The sequence below is a fragment of the Mycteria americana genome, chromosome 2 (genome assembly GCF_035582795.1).
Source record: "Mycteria americana isolate JAX WOST 10 ecotype Jacksonville Zoo and Gardens chromosome 2, USCA_MyAme_1.0, whole genome shotgun sequence".
NCBI classification, from domain to species: domain Eukaryota; kingdom Metazoa; phylum Chordata; class Aves; order Ciconiiformes; family Ciconiidae; genus Mycteria; species Mycteria americana.
The window spans coordinates 46,858,369-46,885,492 of NC_134366.1; the positions used below are offsets into that span (position 1 = coordinate 46,858,369).

Genomic DNA, 27,124 nt, shown 5'->3' on the forward strand with positions numbered 1-27,124 from the left:
CCCCAAGATTTGAGTACCAGAGCAAAACCAAACTGATTACTACAAATGGCATAGTACTCAAAAAACTAAGAAACTATGGATCAAAGATTTTAAAAATATTACAAGGTCACCTACCAGTGTACTGATTCGTACAGTTACATTCAATATCTGAAATACTTCTCGCAACAAACAGTTTTTGAGCAAAGAAATGAGAAGATCATTCAGCACTTGAGAAGCAAAATCCACACCAGGAGTAACTTCTCTGTAATATTTCACAAATATTTGGACTGAAAAAGCAATTAAATTAATTTCACTTTGGGGTAACTGATGCTAACTATTTAAACAAGTTATTTCCTTAAATTTTAAATGCAGTGTAACAATCCTTAATTATCCAGGACATTATGGAACAGGGATATGGAAAAAATGGGTGAAAGGATCCAGTTTGAATACAGTGTTAACCTTACTAGACCCAAGACTGACTATTCTGAAATATCTCATGTCCTTGAGCTGAACAGTGTAAGCCCTGTAGGTTTCAAGAAAGCTTAGCTGATTTGGCACAGCACAAGAAAAATGCACAAAACCAGGTTAGATTTGGTAAGCGCATCAAGGTAGTAAGGCCTTTCCAGACATGAACCTCTAGGAAGTGAAGTACAGTGTTATCATGGTGGATGGTCTTACAACCTGTTCCAGTGCTAGCCTTGATAGACACGTATTGTAGCCTGCTAGTACCCAGTGTTATCTGCATTACAATGCTCTGTATTTCAGCATGGGAACATTACTACACAGGGTGCAATTGGATCCCACGTTCACATTGTGCTACACTCTAATAAGCTTTCAAAAACTTAAGACTGCTCCGGACAGGTACAAAAGGAATGACTGTGCAGAGTAAAATTTAGCGCTTTCTGACTGAACTCAAAAGCTCAGATGGATTGGAATCAACTACAGTCCCTAAAATGTGTTAATCATAATTGTTTGCATATATGGTAATGTGAAAGGACTAAACTAAAGCTGTTTGGGTGCTGTAACAGCACTTCATTTCAACAGCTTAATTCTAAAGTTTCTGGATTTGTGATGTATGGCCAGGGTGTTCAAAAATGCCTTAACAAAATTTTGCTTCTGTTAAACCTCCCCCCTGCCCCAGTTACTCATTTCTACTCTCAAGTCTAGTTCCATTCAGGCTAAGTTCATTTTCTGTGGAAGTAAGATTTATAACAACTTCCTGAGATAACTGCATATCTAAATACCTAGCCTCAATGGGAAACTGGAACATCAAAACGCATGGACTGGATGTATTCCTTCGAAAACAGAACTTCTTATTCACTGTTGAAGTGGCACCCATTTCTCTCCTAACAGCCTATTTAATTTGCTTTAAATAAGCCAAGTATCAAAGATACATCAAAAGCTACTACTACATCATACCTGCACGTTTTAGAAGGCCTGATTCTTTGATACTAATGTATGTCCTAAGTATTGCCATGCAAACCTAGAAAAAGAGGAAAAAAAATCCCTAGTAAAATGTTACCTCAGTTTATGCCAAACAAAAGAACTACCCACAAACCTGAGTTCTGTAAGGAAACAAGCATTCCACTCCTTCTATTTAACCCATACAGACTGACAAATGTTGTAAGAAGGTAATTGGGTCTGCAGGCAAAGGCACTGTCAAAAGGACAGCAAATCAAATAGAAAAATAATGTAGATGAAATGTTTAGAAAAGGAGCTGCTGGGACCACAACTACATGCATGTGTGTGCATATACTCATAGCAAACAAAAAAAAAGAATTTGAAAATACATTACAGAAAACGTGGCAGGCTGTAAACAAACAGAGGAAGGGAAGCAAAAAGGTGAAAGTGAAAACATGATAAACAAAAATTACATGAATGTACCAATTAAGAAGTCAAAAAATAATCTAGAAATGAAGTTGGTAACACTGATTGTCACAAAGAATCACTCATAAGGACACAGAAGAAAAAACTCAGAATTAATTCAATTTAATGAATAATTTCACCTCAGACCAACTTGATTTAAAAAAAAAAAATCCATGCCTAAATATTTTAATATGTTATTTGGTATTGGAACATCCTTATCTTAACATCTTAAGCTGTCAGCTTTGTGATAGTTACACATTTTGCTCCATTTCTGCAGATGAAGAAATAAAGACTACTGAGACTAAATCTTAGAATTCCAAGTTAGGAAAAAAATACCACCCACCCTTTCAGATACCCTTTGTCACTTTTGGAACATTTACAGTCTTTCTGCACAACAATGTAAATGGGTCATATTTAAATTATTTTGTGAAATACTAAAAAATCAAGAGATAGAAAACACCCTAAATTAGTACTCATGTTATTTTTACATGCAACTTCAAAATTAGACAGGATCCACTCATGGAGTTTGTTACACAGCAAATGCGTTATCATCAAAGCAGAAGATATGGCTTGTGGCCAAAACATCTCTCTTTTTTTAAAACCATTAACCTGTTCAGATCATCAAGTCAAAGAACACAAAAATTGTCCATGTAAGTATGCTGAATATAAATAAAGCTTATTGTTTCTATTTTGAAACCATGTCATAATGTTGTTGAACTATAGTCTAAGATATATCTTTCAGAAAATCATGTAAAATCTTTGATCATTAATATATATGCAGTGTCACTTGGCAATGGGTTAACTCATTTAATCCAAATCTACAATCCCAGGTGGCTGAGGGCGTTTCCAAAACAAACTTTAGCACATGCTTACAGTATGTAAATTAGTTTGCTTTCTTTTGGAATCTGTTTTCCTCCTTCTTTGGACTGATTCCCAAAAAAAGCCAAGATTGCATCTGGAGCTCTGACTGTTCCAACTATTAGTGAAATTGCTTGGAAAATCCAGTTGTAGTAGTATTTAATCATGGGACATGTTACATTACATTCATAAAAGAAACTAAATGTGTTATTCATTTACAGCTTCTAGGAGGCTTCAGTTGATTTAGTTGTTTCAATTTTAAAAGGTGTAACTGACCTACAGACCATGTAAAAATGTCAGAATCTCTCAATTTTGAGTTAACCATAATAGATTTCGAATGCAGGTACATGAAAGAGACAAGTCCCATTTTCAAAAGGTAGTGTAGATCACACACTATTCTGTCACCTATCAGTTGATTCCACAACTCATTTAACATGACAATTTAATAAAAACCATAACAAAAGGGCTGTGTATCTTATAGAAGCAACCAACTGTCCAGTAGAATACAGTTCTACTACAGTAACACGGAGGTGCTTAAATCAGAAGAACAAGCACCAGAATTTATGAAATCCTTCAGCATCTCCCAGTCAGCATGCACTCTGATGTTTAATAAGGGGGGAAAACCTCATGCTGCAGCCCTTCGCTCAGTGAGATCAAAACCAGGATCCTTTTTACAAGAGATTCTGTTTATGAACAGATTCCGTTATGAACAGCATGTTTATGGCATCTTTGAGACACACACTCCATTTTAAATGTGGCTGAAACTGACCAACAGGTTCAAAAATTATTTAAAGGCAGTTACAGACAGTAATAGAAGGACAGTGCAACTTTTAAGTCTCATTTCTTTAGGAAGCCAGGTTAAAAAAAAAAAAAAAAAAAAACAAAACCCAAACCAAACCCACAACAGAAGCACACACCCAAAGCCCTGAAGTTGCAAGACAACATTAATGAAGACAGAAATCTTCCTATTTTATACCCTGTCTGTTTCCAGTTAGAGGTTCATAGGATCAAGGAAAAAGAGAGTAAGAAGTCACAAAAAGTAAACATTTCTTTAGTGGATACGAGTCCAAAAAAGTTAATAAGGTGCACAAAGCTAAAATAAAATCAGACAGAGAAATACAGTTTCCATAAAGATATGTTTTCAAACCACTTATTTAACTGTGCAGTTACTATCTATGCTACAGTCCAAATTATCTATGCCACAAACTGAATTTCCTGTAATTTCAATTTATGCCCACTGTCTCTTGCCCTTTCACTGGGCACCACTGAGAAGAGTCCGGCTTCATCTTCTTTACCTCCCCCCCATCAGATACTGATACACATTGTTAAGATCACCCCCCCCATACTTTGGGGTGTATTTAAAACACAGTCTTAATAGTTGTGTTTACTTTGCCTAATACAAAAGAGATTTCACTGTTTGAAATAAAAACTGGTAACCTGTAGAACGTGCTGAGCTCAAGAGTATGCTGATTTTCAAAACATATGATGTTTTTATGAATTAAATCACTGGTGTGTTCTGTGATCAACCACAACTGTGAAGAGTGTTAAATCCTAGTAAGTTATGCCTTAAAGCATTAACTAGTTACTTAATGAAAAGGAAGGAATATCCATTATGGGGAAAGGTATTTCTCTTCAAAAATTCTGGTAACAATCATCACTGAAAACATGGTACTAAGCAACTGGACTACCAGTCTGCATAACAGTTCCTAAAGAGATTTATTTCCCCTGTATTTAACTAGATTACTTTGTTGCTGCTTTACCTGTCTTCCATTTATGTACTTTGGTGCCACCATGAGGTGCTTGGCCTATTATTTTTAAACGGACAACTCTAAAAAAATAAATATACAAACAAACAAAACCCAAAGTATACTTCCAGACTACCAAGACAGTTAGTCTAGGTTTGGTGGACAGAACAGTAAGTGTGCTGAAGTGCTGCACCACAAGTAAAATCAAATGGAATGGATTTTTAATAGTTTTAGGCAAATAATTTAATTCTTTAATGTGTCTGTATATAATGAAGCACTACAAACCATGATAATTCATACATACTAGCTGAAAATTACTGATATTCACTACAGCCTGCCAAAGACATTTCACAATTGAGGGTAAGGGAAAACGTTCCATACAAATATCTTAGTATTTTTAAGCTGTCATATAAATTTTCAAAAGGGGCTACAAAGCATTAGAAAAAAAACCCTGCTCTTGAGACATAAAAAGGAAAAGAGAAAACATTAAGAAAAATAAAACTGAATTACACTGATGTATTTTAAAAATTCTGACACAGTATATTTAAGATATCAAGGAGATAGATAAGCTTGTTTAAATGCTACCTTTTTTTTTTTTTTAGTATTTATGTCTAACAGGTTCACCGCAAGTTATTTTTTTACGTTTTTGATTCTGTAATTTCTTACTTACTGACACCAATGATAAAACTGTATTCATACCAATAAGATGGTAGGTAAGAAATAAATCTTGTAAGATCTGATGAGGACAAGTTTAGGAATTTGTCTTTGTTTAGTTGTTTTAATGTTTTTGTTTGCTTCCAAGTGAATTACAAAACCACCTAAGTCTTGGTTTCATACAGCCAATTCCAAAATCTTATTACATGACAGCACAATTAGCTTGCCTTGCACAGTTCTTGGAAGTATTACAGACTCATAATTTCTTTGTTAAATGGTCTGAAAACTCATCTACTTTGCTCACCACTGGAAAAGTATTTTTGCTTGCAAATATTATGAGAATTGCTGCTCCATTTAAGGAGATTACAGCATCTTTAAACAAACATTCCCCTGTTGCACAAAACTTGCAGAAAGTAATATAGCATAGATGGCTTTTGAGTTTTAGAATACAAACAAAGTCTGGGTTTGCTTACATGTCTCCAACGCTTGGAATAGAAAAGTCTCAGAATCTCCCCATTCTACTACTCTATATTCCTACAGCCTAATTCTTGCTCTTTTGCTGATGTCTGTTCTCTTAAAAAGTCTACTAGTTTAAAATGCTACCTTTTTTTAAAAAAGAACTTTAAAAGACCTTGAGAGGAAGACTTTCTGAACATTTTTTGATCCATCAATCTCTGAAATTTACTCCCTTTCCATATATAAATGAACAAAGGAGATGTCGTTTCGCATTTAAAAAATATTCACACTTACAATCTGTTCCTTTCTTCAGTAAATCCCTTTACCTTTTCATCCCCTTGTTCAGGAACATGCCAAAACCAACATTTTGCTCTTTCACACCCACGCAAAGTCATGAAATAAAATCTGCAATATTTACGGGGCAATTCAATCATCTCGAGGATCCGCTGGACTGAATGAGAAGCCTAAAATAAAATAAAATTAAAACAAGCAGAAAAAACCCGACAGATAATATATTTTGAAAGCAAACATGCTCATTTTTTTGAGAATTTCAAAATACCTACAAATTATAAACAAAAGCAAAAAATATGTGATCTACATTTAAACCTGTGAAACAACCCTCATCTCTATACTGTATCTGCAGCATTTCAAAGCAGACCAAGATCAATCCCTTGTCATGTCATGTTAGTGTCTAACACAACAAAAATTTGTCTTGAAGACTACAGACAGAGAGAATGCAAGAACTGCTAAATGAGAGAGACAATGAGTACAGAGGAGGAAGAAAGGTGACAAACTCCTGCATGGCTCTGGATAACAGTCTGAGAATTCTGGGGCATCAATTTCCTTTACCCTTTTTCAGTGCCCAGCATAATGGATAATGCAGTCTGTCTTAAACATGTGAAACCTTGTCTGCTTTTCAGTTCTACAAAAACAATAAAGCAAAAAGCATTATTTGATTTTGCTTAAGCTGCAAATAGAAATCAACAAAGCTCCACTGTGAATAGCTGTCCCCTCATCATTGATTTTGTTCTCAGAAATTGTATTTACTCAGTGATAACATCTTTAGAGGAGCAGAAATGTAAACATGCATAGATTCATAATTTCTGACTATGGAGCATTTCTGATATGGAGAATTGTCTGAATATGCATAAAAAAATTAGTGCCAAAGGATCAGAAATCGTTAAGGATTTAACAACTCACAATTGCATTTTTTTCCATCTTCCATGGCTCAAAATCTCCATAATTTTGCAATGGCAGTAAAGGACTTTTTCCTGAAAATCTGTAATCTAAAAATTAGGATTAAGAAAATAAATGGATCACATAATGAAACGAATCATACTGAAACCACACTCATTTATCTTATTTTCCTTTATAGTTACAGTTCCTTCAAGTCACAGCAATGATTAATGAAAATTTGATTAATACAACCTAAAGCCAGTAATTTAAGTTACAGTTTTCTTAATTATCCTAAAACCGAGACTTTACACAAACTTCAAGAGTAAGCACATTTACATTAAAAACTTCACTACTTTATCCAAAGTTTCTAATCTAACTTAGAGATAAGAAAAGAAATGGAATAAAAATATCCAGAAGTTTTAATTTCAAAAGGAAAAAAACCCCCAAACTTTAGCAGTAATCTTTGCATTCCCGTATCACTAGCCATAAATTTAAACTATTTTTCCAGAATTGAAATAAAACCTTTCATGCTCTATGTCTTCAGCAGTGCAGTATCAAGCTTAAGCCCAATGTAAGTTACTGGTTTCTTAACCATGAAACTTGTTTTTAACCTTTAATTATTATTGCTAACAGATTTCTTTCTCTGAAAAATGAGTAATGTTAATGGAAGATAAAAGTTCAAATTTTCAACTCCGTATCTAAAGAGAAATAAGAGGTTTTGAATGCCTTACTTTCTAGGGTTCCCATCTGGCCCCTTGAAAGAACTGGGCATTCAAAAGGCAGGGTGCTTAGCCCTTTCTGACAAACTATAGTTACTAAAGAGCATCCAATAATGATGCATGCTCTACTAGAGACTTGCACTAGGTACATGGTTCTTAATCTGCACATCTTTCTAAACAGATAGGACTATCAGAGGATAGGAAGGAGAAATATAATGTAGAACAATTAAATATCTCAATGTTACGTAATGTCCCAGCTGCATAATTTTGTGCTGTGATGGTGGGCAATTTGGTAAATTCAGGATTGGGTAAATTCAGTGACAGGAAAAAGATTGAGAAAACGGTCAACCACTAGCTGCAGAAAAATGCCACTGGAAACCTGAGCTCAGACGTCTTTCCTCCAGATTCTTGCCATCCCCACAGCACAGAATTTCTGACCAGCTCCTTTCAACAGTTTGTACTCTCCCTGCCGACTGTACGTCACATTTGTAGGGGAGCAGGCACTAAAGCGAAATAGCCAATCCTGCCTGCAGAGTTCTGGGGAAAAAAAGGCTGTTTCACCCTCTCCTAGCATAGAAACTCTTGCTTTGACAGCCATTTCAACTGATTTTAAGAAGGAAGATTTAGAAGAACTCTTCAGAAGGTGTGTATGCTTTTAAGGCCAAAGACATGAGCAATTTCAAACTACTGTAGTCTAGAGACTTATTTCATAGTTGGTTTTTTATAGCATCTATGTTTCTTGCACTTCCTGAAAATATTGTTAAATGACATGATGATAAAATCATTCTACAAGCTCAGACCGGCAGTAAAATTTGAACCTAAGCAAGAACCTTTGCCACTGATCTCAATTCAGGAAATCCATGTTTATAAACATCTGTATTAACCAATAATTCTGAAAACATTAATTCCCAAAACAGCTGTTGCAAAGAAACAGAATGCAGTATCTATCCATAAGTAAACAATTCCTGTTCTTCTCTATCTTGCATGCCAAATAAAACTACGCATTTATGTAACGCTAAATGTCAGAGTTGTTAAGGTACAGAGAAAAAGAGAAGGAAACTCTGACTACAGTTCCATTACATTATGATTTCTCTGGCAGCAGAGACACTTAAGAGGTACCTGTCCCAGGTGTGAAAAATACCAGGTCAAAACGAAGTGCTGCTTATTAAATCTAGATCATTTCCTTGATCCAGTCTAGTGAATGCCTTACAAACATTTGAATTGGCATAAACAACAAAGTTCTGACCTTCAGCAAGGTGGGCAAATCCCTTAGCCAAGTTTTGCCGACAAATAACAACCAAGAAAATCTGCAGTCATGTTCTCTGACCACAAATAAAGAAAAACAAGTTACTTGCCAATAACGTGGCTCAAACACAATGTGTCAAAATACTAAGAATGCAGGCATTGCTGTACTATTAAAGTATCTGAGAATTATAAATACCAAGATAGAATGATTGCTATTTGACCCTAACAAATGGAATTCTGCTAAAAAACCCAACCCAACAAACCTCACTCACCTATCATATGAGAGCTTTCATTTTTGCTGCTATGTATGCAAACTAAAACAAATTCCGGACAATGCCTTCAGGAATTGAAGAAATTCTTTAAGATTTTATAGGTAAATAAAACATGTAAAAATAAATTCTGGAGGGTTCACCAATACAGCATACGATACCATTTGTCTTGGGTTTCATCACTGTAGCGTCAGGGAGGACATTTACTTTCGGGGCATGCAATGGCAATCCTGAGAGCAATTCACAGTTCACAAGATCTTTGTATTTACAGTCACTGTTAAGTATTAAAAAACAAAAATTTGTTTAACCAAATTAAACAGGTGCTTCTCCCATATACTAAATGCCTAAAAAGGGGGATTAAGTATATAAAAGATGAGAATTTCTTCAACAATTTACGCAACACTTAAAAACTTGCTGTAAATTTAAATAGCTAGCAGTCCCAACAACTTTACTTTCATTTCTCTCATTGCCTGGTCCAATCTGATTATGATCTTGGCTGAGATTATTCTGTCCTAAAGTGTAACTAAAAGAAATTCAATAAATAAGTAGAAAAGGCACCTGTGAACCACTTCTATTTTTTTTCACTATGCTGACTGGAAGACTGAGATGATTTCTGTCACCTCTGAAGAAGCATCTACTTTTCAGTAGTCTGTTATGTAATATCTGCCAAAGAAGTAATCCAAAAAGCTTTTGAAATTACATTTGAAGAGCCAACTGTTTTCTTTCCTAGTAACTAACTCTACTCGGCAGAAGATTTAGGTGATTTCAAAGGGAACTCCAATTAAAGACCGTTCTGCCTTTAACTATTCCCAAATATGTACATTCCAGATAATTAAGCTACTAAAATGTGATGTTTTCCAAAATAAGCTACAAATATTGCTAGCAAAATACTTAGCGATCTCTTTCTTATTTGTAAATAAAGCCACAGAAAAAATAATCCCCTTTCATGTGGTCTTCCTCCCCTTCCCCCTTCAATTAAGAATCTGGGTTCAGTACACAGGACATTTCAGCCCGCTTGCTGTTTAGAGACAGAAATAGACTTGCTACCCCCTATGAGGGGCACATTCTAGCTATTTAATACTTCTCACAGCCAGGATAATTAAAATCTTTCCTAAATTGCAGGCTGTTTTTAATACAGTTTGAAATAAAAATGCTATGGCAGAGAGAATACATTCTATCTAATAAACCCAAATTTTCAATATCAATCTTTATTTTTATTCTAGTCAATGTACTGTATTGGTTTCCAGAGGAAAAAAATCTGCAGATCTAGTTACTCAGAATTTTCAAGTTACCATGTAAAATATTTTTTATGCTTCATTGTGACGCCAGCCTCAGATCTGACACAACAGGATTTTCATAGCAGCTTACCTTCAGGGTAACAATCTCAGCTCTCTTTTTAATCTAGACATAAAACTACACACAATTTTGCCAGGAACTGTAAACTATATAGCTCTACAATCAATTTCTTTTTTTCAGTAACAGCAGCACTAGAAGTGGAGTTTGCTAAATAAGAACAGTAACTATGTTTTCTTCTAGATGAAACTTTGCAATGGTACATTTTGAGTAAAACTAGAGAAAATAGTTTGACTCCAAATGAAGGAATAAGTGCCTCTTCTCTAACCGCAGAGTGTGCTGCATTTCAACTAAGGAAGTGAAGTAATGCAGCATCACTTGCACAAACATATTTTATCCAGCATAATCTACTTATTCTATAGCATAAAGAACTATTTATGCTACTAAGGTAAAGTTAAACGGGTATTTTACCAGAAGGAGGAGCTTGGAGCTCTCTAGTGGATTAATGAAAAGATGCAATATTCTCCATTTAACAGACTTCTGGTACCCTTCAAGTCTGTCATAGAAATGTGACTGGTGCTGGAAAAAAGCAATGCCCTCTTCTACGCCAGCTAAGGTTTCCTGATTATTGCGAAAATGACTCTGACATATCTGCTATTTCTCTTCTAATTACTTAAGTATCCCATCAGTTAAGTATACTTTTTTCTACAAAGTCTTATTCTGCTTCATTTTTGGGCTGATGTTGAATGGAAGTTTCTTAGTCTGACACTTTAAGTCATATGTACAATAAACACTGTAAGCACAGCTTGAAGCTAGCAGAACATTAAAGCACGTGCTTAACTCCACATGCCATGCTTTTAAGCACCTTTTTCTGCTGCTGTTCAAACATTTGTCAGCCTGAATTTGAATGAGATCTTTCAATTCTTTCATCAGTTTAGAAAGTCCCAAGAGGCAGAAAAGAAAGCTGAAAGTTTCATTGATTTTTTTTTTTAAAGTTCTGTTAAGTGCTATTGTGGCTGGAAATGTTATCTTATGCTACACTCACATTGAGATGCCAAGGTGAGACACTGGCATAAAGTGGATATATTTCATCACCAGCCGGAGGACAAAATAACCTCTATTGTCCTGTCAGGCTATGACTGTACTTGTCTTGTACTTTGCACAGGGAAATTATATTATTTCACATATTTATTTTCTTCATCACATAGTCACAATAACATCAAAAAATTGAATTAAAATGCTGATGGTGTTTCGGTAAAAACATCACATTCCATTTGTACAGTAACTGGGGAACATCACAGGTTACATGAAGGACACAGTATCTATACCTTTTTTGAACTTCACTCTTTTTTTCTTGTTTAACATCAGGCACTCCATCTGCAAACCTGAACTGTGAAGATATTTAAAATGTACTTTCAGATACAGCAAAGCACAACTAAGCCTGTTACACTTTACATTACAGACTTAAAACTGTTAGTGATCATTGGAAGGTGTGATAATATAGTCTTGACTGTAAAAACTGTAATTGGGACTGTAGGGTTACTCTTACACCATCTTTTTAAATGGACACATTGCCATTATACTCTGTGATCTTTAAAATAGTGAATTTTTAATTGGAAAAAAGGTGACATGATTGTCTTCACTTCTCTTTGCTCCCACTGATAATCCCAGCAATTTTTAGGCCCACTGCCCAATTTTAACTGCGCCTGACAGATGTGTAGAAACCCACAAAAGACATTCCATCAAGTTTAATGAAAATTTAAAGCTGTCTTGAGGAGAAATCTAAGACTTTTGCTCAACTGTGCACCATGGTGTATAGGTAAAAAATCCCCAAAGATATGGAGAAAAAAAGACAGCACCTAACATTTGGGGGTGAGAATCTGAAAGGACTGATATAGAACAAAGTCATGGAATCCTGGCTTTTTTTTGTCCATTATTCATGAAGTAACTTGAACTTCACATTATATCACAAATTTATGATAGCCAAAGAATTAGAGATGGATATGCTCTCATCGGATTTCCAAACTTCATTTTACCAGTTCCCCAAATATTTTTAGGGTTTTCTCCACTGTTAGTTTTTGTCCTTCTCACAGCATTATTAGTTGGAAAAGCCATCAAAAAAACAAAACCCAAAAATCACCCCAAACGGTAGAATACTTGCAACAAGTGTTCTGCCATTCCACTCCCTCCCCAGGTCTGTGCAGCTAGTTTTCCATCCACATACAGGAATAGGTTTAGGGCTGTAGCATTTATTTTGTGGCTTAAGTTTGGTTAAGTTTTGAGGTTTGGGTGAGATTAGTTGTACGTATTTACTGTTGTCCAACACAGCACAGAAAAGCAAACATTAGGACACTGATTTTATAAAGCCACAACACTACGAAGTAGCCCAACTGGGACTGATCTGGCAATATTGCAGCAAGTACTACACCTCCAGTAACCTGTACTATTTGACAGACCCTTTTACCCTCTCTAAGAGGTCAGGGAACAAAATGGCACTGTTCACTTTGCGAATCAGATGTCAGCAGCCCCAATTCCATTTGCTGAAGGAAATGTTTCTATTCTGCTTTTAAATAATGATTTTGTCAGGGAAACTGATTCCCTACTGTTTGATTACCTTATCGATTACTTACCAGTTTTTAGCCATGTGAATTTTACAGTTTAACTTATCCAGTTAAAACCATTATCCACTCTTGAAGTAGTGGAAAACAGTAAATGCTATCAGCAGCTATGTCTGAGTGGCAGTGAGATGTAAATTCCAATCCATTATCAAAGAAGTAAATAGTATAAAACTTCAGCAAGTCTTAAAAGATCTAGACTTATTATCTAGAGGAAGGAGGACAGAGAGAGTAGAAAGGTCAGATAAAGTCAGTGAGCATGAAAATGGCTTAACTGCCATTGCCTCTGAACTGCCAGAAAGTCAGTATGTTAATGTAATGGCCCTTCTACGGAAGTAATGAGCCACAGAATGATCCTCCTTGGATGCATGATGGCTGTGCAGCTCCCCAGCTTTCCAATACCACCCCATCCTTCTGAGACTGTGTGATGAGAAGCATTTAACACCAACTTTTAAAACTAGGTATGTTACGTAAAAATATCACATATGCATAGTAGTACTCTTAGGTATTCACTGGAACAGTAATTTTCAGACAACTGGTAATACAGAATTACTGTAACAACTGATATAACAATATCTTGTTTCATTTCAAATTTGAAGGTGAATTATTAGCGACAAGGTAAAAAAAACAAGTTCTGTCAAGCAAAACTTACATTGTCAATAGCACATTTCATAGCAATCTATGAAACGCTAATATTCTTTTTATCACAGGAAACTAATGATTTTGTTGATAAAACAGTATTAGTAATTAAAATTATCCAATTACATGGACTATCATTTCTTAAAACTATTTAGTGACAGAAAGCATGATTTCTCAGTACCTTTTCATCCACGTCAAAACTCTTCAAAAGTTCATCTAGTTCTCTCAGTTGCCCTTCTTCAAGAAAGTCCTCAGTAACACCTCCCAAAGGACTGCTTCCTCTGGAGGAGTTGTGGGTTTTAATATCTTCAGCTGAAAATGCGTAAACACATTACTTTGTGTTTCCCATGCTACGAGACAACAAAGCTTTTATTTCCTAAATATTACAAAGCCTTAATACTAATGACATTTAAGAACTCCTAGGACTTCCTAAATATGAAATTCATATGTAAAATCATTTCACTTTTAAAGCGCGAACCATTTCAAATAAATATTAAACTGAATCTGCAATTACGATTCTATCCAAGCTGTATGTTCTGTAATAGTCGCTGTAGAACAGTACAACAGGTTTATTTATATAATACTGAATTCAATTTTTAGAAATAAATTCAGTTAAGCTTTGTTATTAAAACACAGCCAAAGATATGTATGGTAATTTGCTAAGCAAATAAAGACTTAGTCTTTGCTGAAGAAGGGAATAGGTTAATCGTAATGACATGATGCAACCCTGAACTAAATATAGGTAGCTCTGAGCAACTCCAAATTCCTGTAATACAGTAAACTCAATGAGAATTCAGTGTCAGGAAATTTCAGCACCTTTTGCAGATGCCACAGGAAATGAACAGAACACCTGACTGCAGCTTTCTGAAGCAGCTCTTTATGCACAATAGAAGAGCTCTGCATAGAAAAGAAATTCACTATTTCATTAGATCACATGAATGAATTTCAACTGTGCTGTCCAGATACAGGAAGAAAGAATTGGATTATTATTGGAAAGGCTTTTATCTTATAGTCACTGGTCTCTGTTATGATCATCAGTACAAGACACATCTGCTTGAAGACAATGTACATAAGATTTCCACTTGAAGATGAAGAGGATTGATGTCATCCAGAATACCTTAACTGTAGTATTTGTTGCCCTTCTTAGACTGTGAAGCCACTGAGACAAGCAGCCATGACCTCGCTACATAAGACACCAAAGCAGTAATACATATTTCTAAATAAATACATAAATTGTCAGTAATTACCCAAACCAGGCACCTTTCTTTTTTTCTGTGCAAGTTTTTTTAGAAAGTCAAACATCAAACAGAAGTTACCACACGCATATTAATCTGAGAGTGTGATGCGATCCTAAGTTTCTCAGGAAGAAGGACCTACTTAAACCTTTTTATTTTAAGCACCACAAAAAGACCCAAAGACTTTTAGCCTCAAACTTCATTAGAACACGAAGGAGAACAACAAACAGTCCAAGAAAATGCAGAAGTTACTACACAGTACAGGACTTGCTCCCAGGTTTGGTTTCAACCACCCCAGTACTGCAGATGCAATGGCACAGGCTCCTCTGGCCCTTTACATCACCAGAGGCCTAACTGTGTATCTCCTCCTTACTTCTCCTCAGGGAACTTGTGTCTATTTCTTGGTGTCTGAGCTCTTAAACCCTCATTACGTTTATATTTTGCATTCTAATCACTGAAGCCTGAAACTTTCTCTCCCCCAGTCACTATTCACTCCTTTTTCTCCAGGAGGCTACATCTGCCCAAACCACTCACTCTTTCTACATGAACATAACACATTAATATGAAAAAACAGCACAAGAGGTACTGTCACAGACACTTTTCAAGCCTGCAGCAAAATCAATACATAATGGCAGAGTGCCACATTAATACGAAGCTGACAAACTGACACCAGAAGGGGAAACACCGAGAACTTTCAAAACCACTCTTAGCACTCTGTGCCTTCTCCAGTGTGTCAGTAAAGGGTTTCTGTTCAAAGTCAAAATCCTGTTCCTCCAACCTATCTACATCAGACATACTTTACATAGTAGGTCTGTATGCAAGCTGTAGAAAACAAACAAAAAAAATCACATTCAGATGCTGCCTAGTTGGACTGTTCTGCTTAAAACAGGAAGAAAAAACCATTAAGTCAGAAGTATCCTTCTCTAAAAAAAATAAGCATCCTTAAAAAACAAAACAGTTTGTCAGAGGAATGGGCATAGCATCCACAAAAACCAAAAGTACAACCTGGAAAAAAACTATTACAAAAATTCTGTCTGCTGATGAACACAAGAGAACAACCAAGTGAGATTATGAGTCAGACTCCAAAGCAGTATCACAGTACTCAGTATCTTACTATCATCTCATCAACGAACAGAATTCCTTGCCTAAAGTATCAGAGATGTCAAAAACCCCACAACCAAAAACAACCCACCCCCCATATTATCAAAAGACAAGTACTACAGAGAAGTAGATGTCCCCTGTAAGGCTCAGGTTTGTACCATTTCAAAAGACATCCATTTTATATGCATTAGGAAACAAATCGCTGTTACAATAAAAAGACATTATTGAACTGACAAGTTCTCATTTCATGTGGAAAGTAGAAAGCCTAGGTTTTGCCACTGAATATCTCTGCAGTTACTTTCTTCTCTTGATTATGCATTCAAAAATCTCCAAAGACTCTTACCTTTTAGCACCCAATCACAGGAATTTTCAGGATCATTTGACATTCCTGATTCTTGTACGGTAATGTGTCTGTTTTGAACAAAAAGCGTATTTAAGACATCCATCTTGCACAAAAGCAGAATTAATCTAACCAGTTACGTAAATTAAAGTTCTCAGTAATACTTTTATCTATGGACAGAATCCTTACGTATGACACACTGTTGTAAGACTGTTCTTAACTCTCACTTTTGGCTTTCTTATGTCCATCCCTGCAGATATACATCTAAACACATTATGTAAAACCAAGACATTTCAAATCCCAAAATTTGTCAGTAAAAGCTCATTATCTCATTTCACCTTTGCCTAAAATACTGAGAAGGGAAGTCTTCTCTGTATAGCAAATTATGGAAATACTGTGCTAATGAGCCCATTCATCAGTTTCTACAAAATGTGATTTATATTAATTTTATATTCAAGACAATTTGCATAACAATGAATCTCAGAGAGTACCAAAACATTTGTTCATAGAAAGATACTTCACCTGTTTTAAAGGTAAGTTGAAAAAAGTAAGTATTTCTCCTTAAAAAAAGCTCAGAAGGTAAAAATACATATTAAAATATTATATATACAATATATAAAACAACAGTGTCATCATCACAGATTTTGGAAGCTCGTACCTGGTGAATGACACCAAGTATAATGACAGCAAGCTGCCTAGTAAAATGGAACAACGAAAATTTGCAACAACCTAGTGGAAAAGAAAAGTTCCCCAGTATGCATAACTTGAAACTATACAAACATTCAGGCACAGATATCTATGTATATACATGAGATACATTAAGAAGCAGAATTTAATAAGTTAGAGCAATTTTGCAGAGATGAGAGGGATTTTTATTAGAGGCAGGCTCTCTGTAGGCTTATTTCCTCTCTCCCTCAGATTTTTATGGGAAATGCAAAGTTTGAGTCATTTTGCCTACAACAACAATTGACTTTCTTTTTTGTAAAATTGCAGTGCAGACAGTTCCAGAAAGCTGTCATCTTCATAAACATTGCTTAAAAATGAAAATATTTAACAGCATCAAGAGACTGAAATCTTCATGTTCAGGTCAAAAGCCACTTCCAAATCTTTACCAGATTCTGCTAATTGTGTAGTGTGAAATAGTTGCAGAAGCACTTTATAAGTTCTTGTAAAGAAGGTGCCTAAAACACATACAGAAAACTACATTTATTGCAGTACTTGGCATCTGCTCACCAGCCTGACAAATCTAGGAGCGCTGACAGAACCAGAAAAAGTCAACTCATTTTAGAGATCGAGAAACAGGGACAGACTAGACCATGTCAGAATGTGGGATACTCTTGCATGCTGCTGCTGATTAAGTTTAAACAAATCTCTTTACAGCACAAGTTACATAAACCACAGTGTTCGGTTTGCTATTTTGCATATGAAAAACGGATTCAAGTTTAGGCTTTTTATTCAAAAGGAAAACAGTAAAATGCAGAAGTCTCCTAAGAGCAAGAATGGCTGCTGATGCGCTTTCAAAGGTATCCACTGAACCTACTAGTTCTGTTGGGATGAAAAGACGTACTGGATGCCTCTTAGAGTTAAGTGTCTAGATTCCCTACATGAGAGGAAAGAAATACCTCAGATAATTGATTAAAAAACCTGCACTGTTGGGAGTCACTAAGAGGTAGGCAACAGAAAATGGCAAACAGAAGTATATGTGAAAACTGAGTTTCACTGCCCCATTCAGGCTGCAGGTCCAGAACCCTTTCCTGATGACTGGCAACTAATGCCTGGAAGTGACCAGCACTCACTCTTCTCTTCTTAAAATGCAACCACCAGAGGAATAACCAGTCCTACTTATACTAAAGGTGAGAGCATGCTCACTGAATCAAAGCATTCAGGACATACACACAGAGCCTTTTTTGAATCTTTCTGGGTTAAGAGACAGGACCTGCTTGTCCTACTTAAACCTACTTGTTCAGAGACATCAGTTCTGCACATGCACGCAAGCACGATTACAGTAGTTAGGAAACGTGAAGTCAGAGATGTGTAGCAATGTTAGGTGCCTCTTTGGTTGCTGGGTGCTTTGTTAGTTTGCTTAAAAAACAAACAAACAAACAACAAAAAACAAAGCACACAAAACAGCCCCAGCCTTATTTGAATTCTGGACCTCAATCACTGTTGTGACCAGTATGTTCTGCTTTTGAAGGGCACGCGCTCTCATTATCTGAAATTTGGAAGCCAAAGATGATTATCCTTGAATTTTTGTAACTAAAAATCCAGCTTTTTAGGTCACAAACAGTCAAAGAGGAAAAGTGTCATTGGCTAAATACATCTTGGTGTTTAAATTCAAAGCTCAAACAAAATGGATCCACACTACCAGTTATGCATCCACAGTGGCTAGTAGTTGCCACTGAACACTTGTCAGTTACTGAATCAACCTGGTACATCCTTCACACAGTTTCAGTGGTTTGGTTTCACAATGAAACTTCAATAAAAAGGATTTCATTACAGCAACTGTCATTTTGACAAGCTGCTAGATCTCAGATTTTTGTAGTTGGAAGAACAGCACAAATTAAGGCACCAATCATTTCCTTTACAATTACAATTTAAATGCTATTAAACTCATAAGTAACACTCAACACATTTTAAAAAGCTTTTTAACAATCCAGCTATACTTTCAGAATAGCATGCTGCTAGCAGAAATACAGTTCTTAGTGCTCTGTACCAATGCCAGACTACACAAGAAGTAATGTACTGAAGTCCATGCGTACACGCACTAAAAAAGTTTTAGCAAAGATCCAGATTCTTCCTATCATCATCTGCCTGCTCTTATTAATCTGAAGGGAAATCATAACAAAAACTATGTATTGATACAGTTAAAGAAAACATTCAGCAACAACCACCATGTGCAGCCATTAAGTGCCTGCATTGCTCTTCTACCTAAAATCACCTAGATTACATTAATCTAGGGTGTAATGGCTAACGTTAACCAAATGTTAAACAAAACATGCATATAAACTAATATTTATACAAGTTAGAGATGGTTTACAATAGTACAGTTCTGACTTGCTGTTCTACATGGACAGATTGAAGTGGCGTTAGAAACTAATACTGCAACGAAGCAAAACTGAGTATGCATAAAATAAAAAGCCAAACAATAAAACATAGACAATACTCTAGAATATCTCTAAAGAAAAAAAAAAGAAGACATTAATAGAAACATTATTTTATTTTAAAATATGTAGTATGATGTGAGCGTAACTCTACCAGCATAATCACTTTTTTTGGTTGGCCAAACAAAGTTGAAGTCCCAGTTGTATCTGGTAAATACTAACAAAATAAAAACCAACAGTATGAACTAGCCATTATCTGGTATTATCTGCTGATATCATAAGCTACCTGCCAAAACTGTGGTAAGTTCTATTGCCTTATTTTAATATTCTGATATTCAGTTCATTAATGTGTTCCTGGCTGTTACCAACTATGATTAGTCACTGTCTTAATAATCTTTGCATCAAATTATGGAAGGTAAAAAGCAAAAATAGACAATTTTGCCTGCTTCTTTACTAAATTAAGGGGAAATTCTAAGAAATAAGAACCATGCATTTTTATTCTCCTTGGCTGATGGCAAGCAAATTCAGCAGATACTGGGAAGAAAGCCGAAATATGACTTCAAACAGGTTCAGTTTTCATCTATCTAATGGTTGTGATAACGTTACTCTAACTCAGTGTCATTACTGATTAAAGGCAGTATTTGTCCTCCCTACAAAGTACTTGCAAGATCCAATAGAATTTTCAGTTAGCATTTATATAAATAGCAGACTTTACTACCATAACCAATACACAAGTGTAAAGGGCTCAGAAGCTCTGGTCTTCCATTCTTGTGCAACAGCTGTCTGGACAGTCAGTTGGAAACAAACTCTGAACAGCCATTATTACCCTGGGGTAATATGCAGCAAATACTCATTCTATTATACAGTGTATATAAGATATAATATACACTGTACACCAAATGAATACCCATTCTAATAAATTTACTATGATACAGCCTAGCTGCTTGTTAAGAAGTTGGATGCTCCTACAAAAACTTGCCCTGTTCTTCAGAGGCTTGTTTTGGCAGAAGTTTTATTCTATTAACATCTGAAAGTTTTCTATTCCCGTGTCTAAAAACCTGTTCAGCACCTCAAAGAAGATTCCTTTCCTCTTTTGCACATGGTTTAATGAAGGGGAAAGGATAAGGAGAGCAAAAAGTAAAAAAAATGAATGCAGTTATAATATGGTACCATGTTGAAAATAATTAAAACATTATTTTAAATAAGGATAACACAAAGCCACCCAGAAAGAGCAGAGGAAGAAAATTAAAACACCCCTCTCAATAAAAAACCTAATCTTCAGAGGAAAATCTCATACTATTTCTATCTAAGCTTTATGTTTTTCTTTGTAAGATGAAAAATTTAATCTCAAAACTCATTTATCAAACACAAGTATCAAAGCTTAGAGAGAAAACAGACTAGACAACTGACGAGTTCATCTATCCCATAAAGGACTACTACCTCTTTTATAAAAGTTTGTTTCCACTTTAAACTTCTCTTCCCCCTTCTGTGACTTTTATTATAATCTAAAAACCCAGAAAAACATTAATGCCTAATAATTTACACCAGGAACTTGCTGAATGAAGATCCTGGATCATAAACATCTATAACATGTTAGCCAAATTACAGATTTGAAAACATTCACATGTCTGGGGATAGGAGAAAGGCAGGGAAAGAGAATGGCAGAATAGAATACTACTGTAGAGACAACCATTTACTCATACAGATCCAGCAAAAGAATAAGCTACACCTAGAAAGTAAAAAATATTTCTAAGTATTATACCACTTTACAACTAAAAAACTACCCTCAAAGGAATATCTGCTATCTCAAATGGTCAGATATTTAAAAATATTAAGTTATTAAGAATATTACTCTTAATCAGCTTTGTTTATACTTTCATATTTCACTTCACTTGGTCTAAACCAATTCTTTAGGACTATGTTTTCCTTTGATTCAGAGTTTATCCTAGTTCTTAAGAAGAACAAATTAATTTATTTGCATTCAGAATACTGTCATACCTCAATAAAATTTTGACACTTAAAATCAACCCAGAAATTACTGAAATTCTGTAAAGAGGCCTGACTGCTACAACCCAAGTATCCCGATATAAGAACAAAGTACTCAGGATTACTGCAATAAAAAGAATTATATGCATACCTAAAATTATCATCTACTGAATCTCTATTTTCTGATTTAACAGGATACTCAGGCTTAAGATCCTGCTTTTTGTCTTTAATGCAGATGCCAGTATAGGACGTCTTCACAGGACAATTTTCACAGTCTGCAAGTGCAAGCTCCTCTTCATTACTGGTTCCAAAAAGGTCAGGGTCATCCTGAATCACATCAATGACAAGAACATCTTCTTCATAAGCTTCAAGAATATCTGGAAAATTTTGACTTCTGTGTTGTGAAAGATTCCCTCTTGATTTGCTCTCATTATTTATTTCTAATGCAACAGGGTGGTCAACTGCATTCCAAGAATGAACAGGAAAATCAGACTTTAGTACACATTCAGTTCCACGGAAATCGGGCACAGATGACTCTAGTTGTCTGTCAAGAAAAGGATGTGGATATAAAGAAAAATGTTCAGGGATCACGGACATCTCATTTGAAACATTTGCAGAGCCATCATGCTGAAAGTCCTTACTGTTGATCTCACCCACTTTTTTCTTCACGGAACCTGTAGACGTAGCATCACTCGCAACAGGAAAAGGCTGCTGCTCGGAATTTACCAAAAAAGTCTCTTCACCTGTTTTCTGCTTTCTTGAAACACTAGTGCTGTCAAGAGGCTCTAGTGGACTACAGGATCTTCTTTCAAATGAACGGACAGATTCCAGTTTCCTGGATTCAGGTTTGTTTCTGCATAGAGGAATTTTGAATTTTGTCAGGTTTCCAGTGTTTAATACTTTCATTAGCTTTAAATCAGAAAATGTCTGGTTCACTACTGATGCTTTACGGCTGAAGTTTATTCTGTTTGTGTCACCTGTAGATGTACCACTATGGACTGTCACAGACAGGTTTCTTTTTGTTACAGCTCCGTCATTTTTATCTTTTTGTTTTGTTGTAAAATTCAAAGTTGCTTTAACTTCTTGCACATCATCATGGTTAAAAGCCACGGCACTTCTATTCATATCAACTGGCGATTCCACATTTTCATTGCTCATTCTCAAAGTCTCATAAATATCCATCGAAGAGGATTCTGGTGTTTCAAGTGAAGTCAGACATACAGCATTTGGATCCATTATTTTACATGTAGATTCTCTGTTAATTTCTGCCAATGATGCATGCAAATCCAACTGTCTCAAATTCCCAGTTACAGCACTGTTTCCTACACCTTTAACACTGCTTTTATCACAGGATTCCTTGAAGGCAGCCCTTAAAAGTCTTTTTCCTTCTGAGATGGACCCATGATTTTTATGAACCCATTCACAAGTCCTGGCACAAGATTCAAAAGGCCAAACATTTTTACCAGTCATAGGTACTGTTCTTTGACAGGTGAACTGCTGCAATTTCTTATTAACTTTGTTCAATTTTTTATCTGTCTTGCTTTTGTGACAATTAGAAACATCATGGACCTGAGCTAGCACTCTCAAGCTACTTGAGGCAGCAGAATGATGTGCCACACTGTTTGAATTTTCTCCTTTTGCTATTACAGAGAGCTCAGAGGTTTTCTTAATGCCATCTTCAACTGCAAGTAATTTGGTACTATTCTTTCTCCAGACTGATATATTTTGTGCTTCATGAGTATTTTTTCCTATATGAAGATTTGATGTGTGATCACATGAAGCTGACAAAGTAACTTCTTTCTGATTTAGTCCCAAGACTGCAAAGGAGCTTGACATGGCAACTGCCGCTTCTGTTTGTAACTCACACTCACTGCATTCATTAGCCATATCTGTGAAAACATTCTGCACTGATGATTTCTCAGTGATTTTCATCTTTTTTCTAGGCTTTCTACCAACATTCCACTTTTTTCCCCTTAAACAGTTATTGTTTTCACTCTGACAGGATGAAAAACACCCTTCTCTGTTTTGAGTTTTTTCTTTATTAAACAATAAACCACCTTTTATGCATGATCTCTCATTTTGCATTCTACTAGTGCTGCAATTCCTATCACTCTGTTCTACAGTACCATCAGGAAAAACATGCTTTCTTTTATCCTGGGCTACATGGAAGAATCCACTTAATTTATAACTGCTGGTAGTTCCACTAGCTGAAGACTTCACAAATGTATTGATGTAACTACAGGCCTCTAATCTCACAAATGGATTCTTTTCTGTTGCACAGAGAAAGCCAGTACAATGGTTTAGGGCATTTCTGCCATGTTCAGCATCACATTTTGCAGATACATTTCTCACTTTTTCAGCTGTAGTCACACTAAAATTTTGTAAGCACTTGATTTGATCAATTCTGGATTTCCTTTTTTTATACTGCACACCAGACTTTTTTGTTACAGGATGGCATAGAAAGCTCTTGCTTTGAGTCCCACCTAAAGTAGCAACCGGAGGAGATTTAGAGTAGTGAGGTTCCTTTTCCTTGGAATCTTCTGATCTGTTTCGATTTGTCTTAAGCTTCTTCACAGACTGTGTACCAGAGTCTTGCTCAATTGCTTTCCATTTTTCGTTTGCTGATTAAAAAACAAAGAAGTGTCATTAAAGAATACCCTATTGCAATATTTTATAAAGAGAACAAAAACATTCAAGGCTACTAAAGAACATGACACTGTATAAGGCTAAAACATTTCTGTAAAGTTTTTGCAATTTTTTTTTTTAAATGAGCATTAGCAGACTTAGAGTAACAAATTATGTTTTGTCTTCAGAAACAAATGTGAAGATTAACAGAACCTTAAGGTATGATAAGGACATTAGAAGTTGTATATTTAAAACATAGGTGGAAACCAAATTAGAGCAAGTCTGGCAAGAAAATGCAGATGCTGTCTGCACACAGCCTTAAAATCTTTTGTTTACACAGTAGGTTCACTGTAATAGGAAAGCTTGTTCATAAGAACATAGTAATTTATTTCAGATATATAGTCCAATCAAATGCATCAGACTGTTCAAGAAGACCCAGGAAAACTGCAGGACTTGCATTTTTATAAAGTACTACTTTTTATTTAAAAGCAAACACAGATTATGTAAAAAACTGTACATCTGAAAATTTCATCTGAAGAATGAACTCTAGAGTCCATTCTGAAGAATGTACTAGTAGAATGTCGGGGTTTTTTAGATCTTTGTTTTCAAGGTAAGGTACAATTTTAATACCTCAGTTTTTCAGAATATGGGTTCTAGATAAAATATTTATTAATAATAACCTACAGCAAATATTTGTCATTTGAATGTACCCACTTTGAAAGTAAAAAGAATATCTTTTAGACAACTGTCCTGAAAAAAATGAGACTTTTAAAAATCCTCTTTCAAAATTGTTCCAGTTTGATACAACGCTCTCTTAAAACACCAAAATACATTTTTTGTTTCTACATCTTTTAGGATTTTGCAGAGAATAGCGACTAAAAAGCAAAAAGTTCTGAAAACAAAAACCAGCATCCTATAAAGGCAAGGACTAAAACAAGACAGCATGATACATATTCAAAAATAATAAAAAAATATACAGATGAATGAAGAATTAACTATCTTTTATTTTGGCTTTGCTGAAACAACTGCCTCCTTTCCTGCTTGTGCCTGAGCTTCTGAGCATAAATGAACTGACTGCTTTTGGGGGGCGGGATCTCTTAATTGGGTCCTGTTGCTGCCAATACCCCTTCATCCCCCCTTCCCCCCAAAAGGGTATCTGGTCTCCTCTCCTTTGTGCCCAAGAACTGCTTTTCTCCTTCAGGGAAAGCCTGTACTCTTCCTAAAAATCTGTTTTCTTCTAAGACTGCTATTCACAGTAACGTAAAGCAGACCCTAGCTCTTATCTCTACACTTCTTGAGCTAAGTTAGCAGCCACACACTAAGAGTCACTTTGAGATAAGGCACAGGCCAGTCTTTCTTGCCCCCATGACTTTGTCCCACACAGACACATCTGCAAAAGAAAAATTATCTCCTGTTTTTTCACTTTTTAATGGGGTCTTACTGCAGCACCAGTCCCTTGTCCTGGGAGCCCAAATTCTGCACCTGAACTTCTACAATGAGGTACAAGTGCTTACCACTTTCCCCCAGGCTGTCTGGTCCTTTCTGAGGGTTTGAGCTCTGCTGCTCTTCCTTCATGCAACACTTGCGCATCTTTCTTCTGGTTGTTGGTTGTTCTTGGCCACTTTGACGCTGTAGCCGCTGTGACACCAGTGCGTTTCTTCCCCTCTTCCTCAGACTCACAGCTCCCTTCTTGGACTCTGGACACTGTGTATGCAGTCCTAGCAAGGCAGATCTACCCCTCTCTCTGCGACCTTGCAGTTTTGGTTTCATCAAAGATGTTCTGCCTTTCTTGCTCAAGCATCTCTTTCCTTTCTCCTGTGTCCCTGGCTTTTTTGATCCAATTAAAGAACACTCATCCAACTTCTCTGGCGTATCTACCTCTTCCTGAGGTTTTGGTTCAGACAAGGATTCCTGAGTCCCCAAATTCTTCTTAAGACCTGAGATTTGCATCTTCAGTATCGTTATGGAGTCAGTACTTTTCATTTCAGTACTACATGTGCCCTTTCTGGGTTGCAGTACCTCTGGTTCTGGCAAACAGGAAAAGCCATGTCTCTCTGTGCTCTCAATTTCCTCTTCTGAGGATGGGATTTGTAATTTTATTTCCTTAAAGGAATATTTGCCTTTTTTTCCTGAACTCCCTAAACTCTCCTGGAAACTTGAGAGGTTCAGTCCTTCTGAGCTATGTTCTTTCCTTTCAGTCCCTGATGAGAATTTATTCTGCAAAGTAGCTCCTGAGAAAAATAGCTGTTGACCTTGTCCTGTCCCTCTCCTTACAGTCTCTTCCCAGCACGTTACTGCAGCCGTGGTTGCTGCCTGCCAATCTTCACATACAGCAGCATCTGAAATTGGCAGAACTGCACCCTTGTTGCTTCTGGCAGCCCTCCTGCACTGTATGCCCTCTGTTTTTTTACCTGGGAGTCTCTGGCTACTCTCACCTTGCTCCTTCTGCATGGGCACAAGAGGAGCAAATTGCTCACAGGAAACGTTGGAGATGATGGCAGGTTGCACACAGGAAGATGAGGGCTGCTCAGGTTTTCTCTTTGGTGCCAGGCGAGGATGCTGCTTAACTACCAACTTCTTCTCTGGCTCATGTCCTACCCCCGCACCTAGAGAGCTTGGGCTGGTCACCATCCTGTCAGCCAACTTCACCTCGCTGGCAGTTACCACTTTCCCTGACCTTAACTGCGGCATCATAGGAGCATAGAGAGAGCAACAAAATCCAGAAAATCCACTCACCAGCACACCTTTAATAGCACCCCAGCTAGCCTGGCACCTAAGGCACCCGGGCACAGGCACGACCAGGAGGGGAGCACAACCCCCCTCAAGCTACCGCCTCCAGGGTCACCCCGGGGGACCCCAGCCTGACAGAAAGCAAGCCCAGGCCGCCTGGGGAAAGCCCACGGCCACCCGTGAGCCCCCACCACCGCCCCCCCCAGCCCGGAGCAGCCTCTCACCGCGGAGGGGAGAGGAGGAAGCAGCCCCGCACCTCCCCCGCCTCAAGGACCGCTCCACGGTCGCCCATGCCACGCAGCCCACCGCCTCTCGCACCACCCCCGCGGCCACAGCAGCCGCCCAAACCACCCCCGCGCCACCCTCCCTCTCCCCTCGCCCCGTTTGTCGTCCACCGATCTGTCCCTCGACGCTTCAAAGCCCTGTCAGCGCCGCCTGCCCGCAACGCGCCGCCCGTAGAGAGAGGCGGGCGCCCGCCGCGGGGCGGTAATG

At 36.9% G+C, this 27,124-nt stretch overlaps 1 protein-coding gene across 1 annotated transcript in view; it reads right to left on the bottom strand.

Moving 5' to 3' along the window:
• The window catches only part of TOPAZ1 (testis and ovary specific TOPAZ 1), a 41,064-nt gene extending 14,468 nt beyond the window's left edge, over window positions 1-26,596 (bottom strand). The window contains exons 1-10 of the mRNA XM_075495583.1: window positions 25,417-26,596; window positions 21,429-23,898; window positions 16,194-16,261; window positions 13,696-13,826; window positions 11,589-11,650; window positions 9,129-9,241; window positions 6,759-6,844; window positions 5,885-6,022; window positions 1,399-1,462; window positions 115-266 (exon numbers count right to left, since the gene is read on the bottom strand). Coding sequence (XP_075351698.1) covers window positions 115-266; window positions 1,399-1,462; window positions 5,885-6,022; window positions 6,759-6,844; window positions 9,129-9,241; window positions 11,589-11,650; window positions 13,696-13,826; window positions 16,194-16,261; window positions 21,429-23,898; window positions 25,417-26,596 — 4,464 coding nt within the window. The remainder of the gene's footprint in view (window positions 1-114; window positions 267-1,398; window positions 1,463-5,884; window positions 6,023-6,758; window positions 6,845-9,128; window positions 9,242-11,588; window positions 11,651-13,695; window positions 13,827-16,193; window positions 16,262-21,428; window positions 23,899-25,416) is intronic.
• Between the last annotated feature and the right edge of the window lie 528 nt (window positions 26,597-27,124).